The following is an 8,769-nucleotide window of genomic DNA, read 5'->3' as shown; positions in this document are numbered from 1 at the left end:
CAGTGTCAGTTGTGTGGGGAAGCCCAGGAAAAGCCACTTCATGGAGTGAATGGTGGCAATTCCCCCCCAACACATTGGGGCATTTTGTGATTTGATTTCTATGCAGGTTCACTCAGGTGAACTAAATGTACTAATTATATGACTTTTAACTACTGTCGTTCGTATAACAATCATTTCTAATTATTAAGTAGTATGTGGACTTTTGAGTCTAGGGGGAAAAAGCATTCATCCTGTGGATTTGAGTGCTTTGATTACTATGGCAGCCTTTTCTCATTGTAAATTAATAAACTGACATGATTATTATACATCAGGCCCACAGAATTTGGTTATTATGGGTCCAGCTGAAAGATGGATCCACTCTAGGAGTACTGGCATAATTGTTACTGAATCTTCCTGGTTGAGGGCAGTTAGATTCCAATGTGTGGTAATTTCACTAAGGAAAGTACTTCTGTCCTTTAATTTCTTTGAGAAACAGCTGGCTGGCCTGTTTATCTGGTGACATTAATAATAATACACTAGAAGTCTTTAATTTCTAAAGTCTGAACACTAACCCTATGGAGAGAGTGTTCATCTTTTGTCTCCTTCCTTTCCACTTAACCATAGCTTTAATTAGGGTTCCTTAACACTAAGTAAATAATTGAGGTGGGGACTTCATTCACTTTCTGTGTTTCCAGTACTAAACTCACCAATGGACATCTGATGACATGATCCAAAAATCACGTAAATTACTGAAGAACAGAAAGCTGCATACGAGATATTGAAAGGAGGAATCAGTTGCCTTGCCAGCAAACTAAATGTCAGTCCTGAAAAGCAAGATAATTAAAGTAAGAAAAGGTAGCCTGGCTTTTAAAAGCACCTTAAATAAAAACTATAAATAATATTTAAAATGAAAAGGTTCTATATATCCAACTAAGTATGGTTACAGTATCCCTTGGCATTCAGCCTTTAGTTAGTACCTTTTATTATCTCCTTTGATTCCTAGCATCTTTTCCTATTATACCACGTGCTTTTAAATCTCAGTTCTAAATCATAGACTTACACACCTTTCACTGTGAGGTCTTCATGCTAATTATGGAAAGCAAAGATCACAGCAATAAGACCTCTAATTCCAACAGCTCAGAAGCTGCCCTTCTCCCATCCCCAGCCTAGTACAAGAAGGCCCTGGTAATTCTCCAGGACTGGAGATAAAGCTGGGGAGCAAGGCAAGAATTACACATAACTGACTTGACTCCAAGTTGGTCTATCTTCCGTATGCTAATCACTGTCATCTCTTCCTTCAGCTCTTTCTTCAATACTTTCTTTTCTAAAAAGCACCACGAGAATTAGGAAATTTTGAAGCAAATGAATTAATATGCATGGTGTCATCCTTTGATTCTCAGACCCATAGCTTCTGCCTAGAGAGCCTCAGCTTACATCATACCCGTGTGCTCATCTGAATTCTGTTATGAGTCCAGTGAGCTGATTTATCGTCATAGACAAGAAAGGCTCCCTTTTTATGGAAAAGTTCAAATATATACAAAAATAGAGTATAATGAACTTCTATGTATCCGTCGCCAGCTTCAACAATGGTTAAATTCATGGCAAATCTTGTTTCATCTATGCCCCCTCTTCTTTCTCACTTCATATTATTTTTAAGCGAATCCAATACATTAAATCATTTCATCTGTAGATTTTCTTTTAATTTAATTATAATATTATCATCACACCTAAGAAATTAAGAATAGTTCTTTAACATTATCAAATATCCAGGCAATGGTCACATTTTCCTGTTTATCTCATTAATGGTTGTTGTGGTAGAGGTCCTCTAAGATGATCAGCAATGCTAATTGGTATTCATGTCCTCGCGTGATCCCCACCCCATAAGTGGAAAATGGATCTTGTAACTTGCTTCTAATAAATAGGCTACAACGAAAAAGACAGGATATCACTTTTGAGATGAGGTTGCAAGAAGGCTGTGGCTTCTGTCCTGGTTGCTCTCTGACTCTCTTTCATTCAGGTCACCAGCTGCCAGAGTTGTCTTCAAGGGTGTGTGACTGATGCAATTACATAGGGCCCTGGGCTAAGAAGTCTCCAAACTTGTCTTTATTCCCTTCTCTGATCATCTTGAAATTATGAATAACTTTTGAACTAGGGGCTCTGCATTTTCATTTTACATTGGGTTTCACACATGTAGTTGGTCTTGTCAGCTGCCATGTTGTGAGGACACTCAAGGAGCCCCTGGAGAGGCCCATATGGCAAGAAAACCAGGCCTGCCAGAAAACACATGAGTGAGCCTGGAAACTGATCTTCCAACCTCTATAGCAGGGGTCCCCAACCCCCAGGCCACGGTACCAGTCCGTGGCCTGTTAGGAACTGAGCCGCAAAGCAGGGGGAGTGGCGGGTGAGCAAGCAAAGCTTCATCTGTATTTGCAGCCACTCCCCAGCGCTAGCATCACCACCTCAGCTCCACCTCAGATCATCAGGCATTAGATTCTCATAGGAGCACTAGTCCCTGGAGCCAAAAAGATTGGGGACCACTGCTCTACAGAGTCTTGAGATGACTGACACCTTGACTGCAACCTCATGAAAGACCTCGAGGAAGGAAGGAAGGAAGGAAGGAGAAGGAAGGAAGGAAGGAAGGAAGGAAGGAAAGATAGTGGGTTTGGGGGTAATTTTTAAAAAATTATTTACTATTATATGATGTACTTTCTTTTACAATATTTGTGTTTACATGAGGACTCAAATAAGTTCTTCATATTGACTGATATGTCTCTGAAGTCTTTGGTAATTTACGGGTTCCATTTCCCCATTTTTTTCTAAGAAAGCGCCACTGACTGCAAGAAACAGAAAACCTGCTCAAATTAGCTTAAGCAAAATAAGAAATTTATTAAAAGAGTACAACGGGCAATTGGGCCTCATCAGAGACTGGAACCAGAACCAAAAAGTCATCAACACTCAAGGCAGCTACTTCCCCAACCTTTTTGTCTCTAAGCTTGCGTGGTTTCCTGTCTTTGTTTCTAGTTTGGGGCTATAATGAATAATATTGCTATGAATATTTTTATATGCAGGTCTTCTGGTGCATAGATGTATAAGTTCCTTGAGATAATATACCCTGAAGCATAACTGCTGGGGTATTGACTAGAAAATGCCAAACTGTTTTCCAAATAGTTGTACATTTACCCTCCCACAAGCACTGCATGATAGTTCCCATTATCCACATCTGCATTAGCACATCATACTGTCAGATTTTTAATTTTAATGTGCATGAGTTAGTGTGTAACTCATTTTAATTTCAATTTTCACTTCACAAATTACCAATAATGCTGATCAATCTTATTGTTCCCTTACAGATTTGTGGGAGTAAATTGTCCTTTGTTGGGTATATTGTTACAAAATCTCTCTCATTCTGTAGTTTGCTTTTCAATTTTTATGGTGTCTTTGAATGAACTGAAGTCCTTAACTTCTACTTAATTCAATTTATCAGTCTTTTTCTTTCGGGCTAGTATTTTTTTGTGTCTTGTTTAAGAAAGCATTTCCTACCTCAAGATCATGAAGATATTCTCCTAGATTATTCCAAAAAGTCTTCATTGTTTTACTTTTTACACTCATGTCTTTAATCAATCAGTAATAGGTTCTTGTGTATGGTGTGAGGTAGAGTTCTAAAAATTGTTTTTTCATACCAGAATTCAATTGTTTCACATAATTAAAAAGTCTGTTTCTACAGTGACACATCTGATATAAACTATGCAACTTACATATGTGTGTGTGACTCTTTTCTGTTCCATTGGCCTAATTTATCTCTGCAATAGCACGCTCTCTTACTTTTTCAGTAATTTAGTAATAGTTTTGATAATTAATTTAGTAATCCCCATTTTTATTGAGAAATGTAACATACACATAGAAAGTGCATTAAAATAGGTGTTGAATTTAATAAATATTTACAAAACAAACACCCATGTTACCACCGCCCAGGTCTTTGACCACAACTTCATTTCTTCCCACAGCGATATTCATTATTTTGACTTTTGTGGTAATTTCTTTGCTTTTCTTTATAGTTTTACCACTAGCATAGATATCTCTAAACAATATAGTTTAGTTCAGCCCACTTTTGAACTTTATATTAATGGAGTTATACTACATATAATTTTTATTTCTGTATCTTTTGCTCTAACCTAGGAATATGCTATCTTTCGATTAAGATCTTCATTAATATTACTAAGTAGTATAATTTCTTTTTAAAGGGTTTGCACATCTTAGTTTCATTAGAATTGAATTCATATTTATTATGCTTTTGTAAATGGTATCTTTAAAATTTTTTTCACTTGCTCTTTCCTGCAGGTATATAGAAACATAATTGATTTTTATGTTCTGACCTTGTATCCAGCAACCTTGATAAAATCTTACTAATTCTACTAATTTATCTGTAGATTCTTTTGAATTCTCTATGTGAAAAATTACCTATAAATACAAAGGTTTTATTTCTTCCTTTACAATCTTTATAACTTATATTTCCTTTTCTTGCTTTAACACGCTGCCTATGAATTCCAGTATAATGTTGAATAGCCCCTATTTACTCTTGATAAGCAACATATAGTATGAAGAATGAGTCTTTTGAAATGTAAGGTTTCAAATAACTTACCAATACAGAGAAGGTAAAAGAATTACTTGGTAACAGCCTGAGAACTAAGTTGTCCAGTCTCAGTTAAGTTTAGGCTATGGAGAAATAGAAGGAAATCAAGTTTCCAAACTTTCCAACACCTTTAAAAACTTTTTAAATTTTGAACTAATTTTAGACTTACAGAAATGTTACAAAAATAAGAGAGTTTTCATGTCCCTTATCTGAGTTTCCCTGTTAACATTTTATGTAACAATAGTATAATTATCAGAATCAGGAAATTAACATTGAAAATTAAAGATTTTATTTGAATCTCATCTGTTTTCCCACTAATTTCTTTTCTCTGTTCTAGGATTCTATCCAGAGCCCCACATTCCATTTAGCTGTTATTCTTCCTTAGTCCTGTAATCGCTGATAGTTCTTCAGTCCTCACTTGTTTTTGTTTTTGTTTTTTGACTTTGACACTTTGGAAGAGTATTAATGGTTCAGTTATTTTGTTAAATGTCCTTCAATTTGGGGTTGTTTTAGGTTTCTTCATGATTACACTAAGGTTATACATTTTTGGTGAGAATACTACAGAAATGATGTGTCCTTCTTAGTGCATCATATCATAGGATTTGTGATCTCCAAATGTCTTACTACTGGTGATGATCAAGCATTGAACACTTGGTTCAGGTGGTTTTTTCCACATTCTCTTCTGTAAAGTAGTGGAGTAATTAATAAATATCTTGAGGAAAATAATTTGAAACTATGCAAATTCCATTACATGCTTTACAAACTTTCACTCACTAATTTTAATACCTGTTAGTGGATTTTATGTACAATAATTATTACTATGGTGTTTCTCTAATGATGATTTTATATTTTCTTTAATATTTATAAATTGGAATTCTACTGTAGGGCAGATCTGGCATCTTCTTAATAAGGTCTCCACCACGTAGTATTTTATTTCATTTGAAGAAATTTATGAAGTCGTTAGGTACTACCTATTCAAATATAAGTAAAACTTTCACATTATTTACACTACAAATTATTTCATTATTCATACAACTTAAAATAGATCTTAATGTAAAACATAAAAATATAAGACTTTTAGAAGAAAATATAGGAAAAAATCTTTGTGACCTGAGGGTTAGGTCTTACATATGATGGAAAAAGAACAATCAATAAAAGAAACAAATTGATACATTAGACTTCATCAAAATTAAAACTTTTGCTCTGCCAAAGGTATTGTCAAGAGAATAAAAAAAAATAAGCAACAGACTGAGAGAAAATATTTGCAAATCACATATCTGACAAAAAAAAAAAAACTGTATCCAAAATATATAGAGTTCTCAAAAATTGATACTAAGAAAACAAAAATTCTAATTAAAAAATGGGCAAATGACTTGAATAGGTACTTCACCAAAGAGGATATGAGGATAGCAAATAAGAAAATGAAAAGATGTTCAACCTCATTAGCCATGAGGAAAATGCAAATGAAAACCCTGATGAGAGAACACTATAATCCTCTTAGAATGGCTAAAATAAGAAATACTAAAAACCTGACTTCCTCAAAACAAAAAATTTTGCTCATTAAATACTTTGTTAAGAGGATGAAAAGACAGGCTACAGACAGGGAGAAAATATTTGTAAAACACAGAAGAGAAAGGACTAGTATTTAAAATATATAAATAACTCTCAAAACTCAACAGTAAAAATGTGAACAATTCAATTAGACCATGAGCAAAAAACAAGAAGAGACAATCATTAAAATGTATAGATGGAAAATTCACATATGAAAATATATTAAATATCAATAGCCATTAGGGAAATGCAAACTGAAACCACAATGAGATCTCACTACACATCTATCAAACTGGTTAAAATAAAAAGTAGTGACAACACCAAATGTTAGTGAGGATGCAGAGCAACTAGATCATTCATAGATTGCTGGTAGGAATGCAAAATAATACAACCACTCTGGAAAACAGCTTGGCAGTTTCTTAAAAAGCTAAATATGCAACTACTGTACTCCTGGACATTCATCCCAGAAAAATGAAGACTGTGTTCACTAAACTGCATGAAAATGCTCATAGCCAAAAGCTGCAAACAATCCAGATGTCTTTTGAGGGCGAATGTTTAAACAAACAGTGATACATACATATAATGGAATACTATTTGGCAATGAAAAGGAATAAACTATAGATACACACAACAGCCTAGATGAATCTTCAGAGTATCAAGATGCTGAAAAAAGCCAATCCCAAATGGATTGCATGATTCCATTTACATAACTTTCTTGAAATGACAATATAGAAATTAAGAACAGATTAGTGGTTGCCAAGCATAAAAGAGGAAATAGAGGCAGGAGGCAGTCAGGGTGACAGTAAAAGGGCAACAAGAGGGATCCTTGTGGTGGTGGAAATGTTTTGTATCTTTCCGTATCTTTACTGTGTTAATACCAACAATCTGGTTGTGAAACTGAACTATAGTTTTGTAAGATGTTATCATTGGAGAAAGTGGGGAAAGAATACAAGTGATCTCTCCCCATACGTTTCTACAAAGGCATGTGAATCTATAATTATCTTAAAGTATAAAGTTTAATTAAAAAATACTGACAATATCAAGTGCTGATAAGGGTGTGGAAAAACTAGAATTTTCATTCACTGCTGGTGGAAACGTAAAATAGTCAATACAGCCACTCTGGAAAACAGTTTGGCAGCTTCTTATAAAGTTAAACGTACACTTTACCATATGACCAATGATACCACTCTTGGGTATTTATTACCTTAGAGAAATGAGAAACTATGTTTACATAAAAACCTGTACATGAATGTTCATAACAACTTTATTTGTGACAGTCAAAAACTGGAAACAAAATGTCCATCAACAAGTGAATGGATAAACAAGCTGTGGTACAGCTGTATAGTGGAAGATTACTCAGCGATAAAGAGGAACAAACTATTGATGCATATAACCATTTGCATCAACTTCAAAGAGCTAATGCTGAGTTAAAGAAGCGAGCCTTCAAAAGTTACATACTGTATGAGTTCATTTATATGATATTCTCAAAAAAACAGAACTATAATGGAGAACAGATCAATGGTTGCCAGGGATTAGTGGTTAGGGAAAGCTGTGACTAAAAAGGGATGGCACAAGAGAGTTTGGGGGCTGAGGGAACAGTTAGGTATCTTGATTGTGATGGTAGTTACATAAATCTATATAGGTATTTAAATTCATAGAACTGTACACCAAAAAGAAAAAATAATTTTACTGTATGATAACTAATTAATTTTTTAAAAAGGGATCCCTTTAAAAAAAAAAAAAAAGCTACCACCTGCCTCTTTTGTGCTATGCACAACCTGTACAATCACAAGTTTCAATCCTACCTGATTGGCTACAGAAGAATAGAGAAATAGAGTGTTTAAAGACTACGTAGGGAATTGTGAACTACTATAAGTAAAGGATTAACAAAATTCTTTTTATTTTTCTGTGGATAAATTTGATATTGGGTTAACTTTCTAGCTGTATGGGGTTTTTTGTTTGTTTGTTTGTTTTTTGAACAAGACACATTGTATTAAAGTTATCAAAAATCAACGACAAAGACAGAATTCTCAGAGCAGCCAGGGAAAAGAAGACAGTAACTTATAAAGGAAAAACCATTAGATTATTATCAGACTTCTCAGTTCAAACCTTACAAGCCAGAAAGGAATGGAATCAAATATTTAAACTTTTAAGTGAAAGGAACTACCAGCCTAGAATAATGTATTTAGTTAAGCTCTCCTTTAGATATGAAGGAGAAATTAAGGCCTTTCCAGATATACAAAAATTCAGGGAATTCTCCACTACAAGGCCTGCGCTACAGGAAATACTGAAAGAGGTCAGCTCGCCTAAAACAAAATGACAAAAAATAAATAAATAATTAGCGGTATAGTGACTATCAGGCAAATAGAAGCAGAGGAGTGCAACCCTCACTGAGAACAAGGCATTATAAGCTTAAATAATGAGAAGAGAATTGCTATAGCAAGATAGTAATGAAAGTTCAGCATACACAGGGACAAATTGAGACAACAATGACTGAAAAGGGGAGGATCAAAGATCTAAATTCGCAAAGGGGAAAGGAGATAAGGCCCACGCAGAAGAAAATTTGACAGCTGTATATATATAACTATCCTTTACATATTCGTAATGGT

At 34.5% G+C, this 8,769-nt stretch overlaps 1 protein-coding gene across 1 annotated transcript in view; it reads right to left on the bottom strand.

The window, feature by feature from the left end:
* Window positions 1–8,769, bottom strand: part of SLC26A8 (solute carrier family 26 member 8) — a 71,575-nt gene that overhangs the window by 50,571 nt on the left and 12,235 nt on the right. The window contains exon 3 of the mRNA XM_006907431.2: window positions 687–803. Coding sequence (XP_006907493.2) covers window positions 687–803 — 117 coding nt within the window. The remainder of the gene's footprint in view (window positions 1–686; window positions 804–8,769) is intronic.

The sequence above is a fragment of the Pteropus alecto genome, unplaced genomic scaffold (assembly GCF_000325575.1).
Source record: "Pteropus alecto unplaced genomic scaffold, ASM32557v1 scaffold202, whole genome shotgun sequence".
NCBI lineage: Eukaryota > Metazoa > Chordata > Mammalia > Chiroptera > Pteropodidae > Pteropus > Pteropus alecto.
The sequence above is the reverse complement of the archived record's forward strand: the minus strand, read 5'-3'. Positions and strand labels throughout refer to the sequence as shown.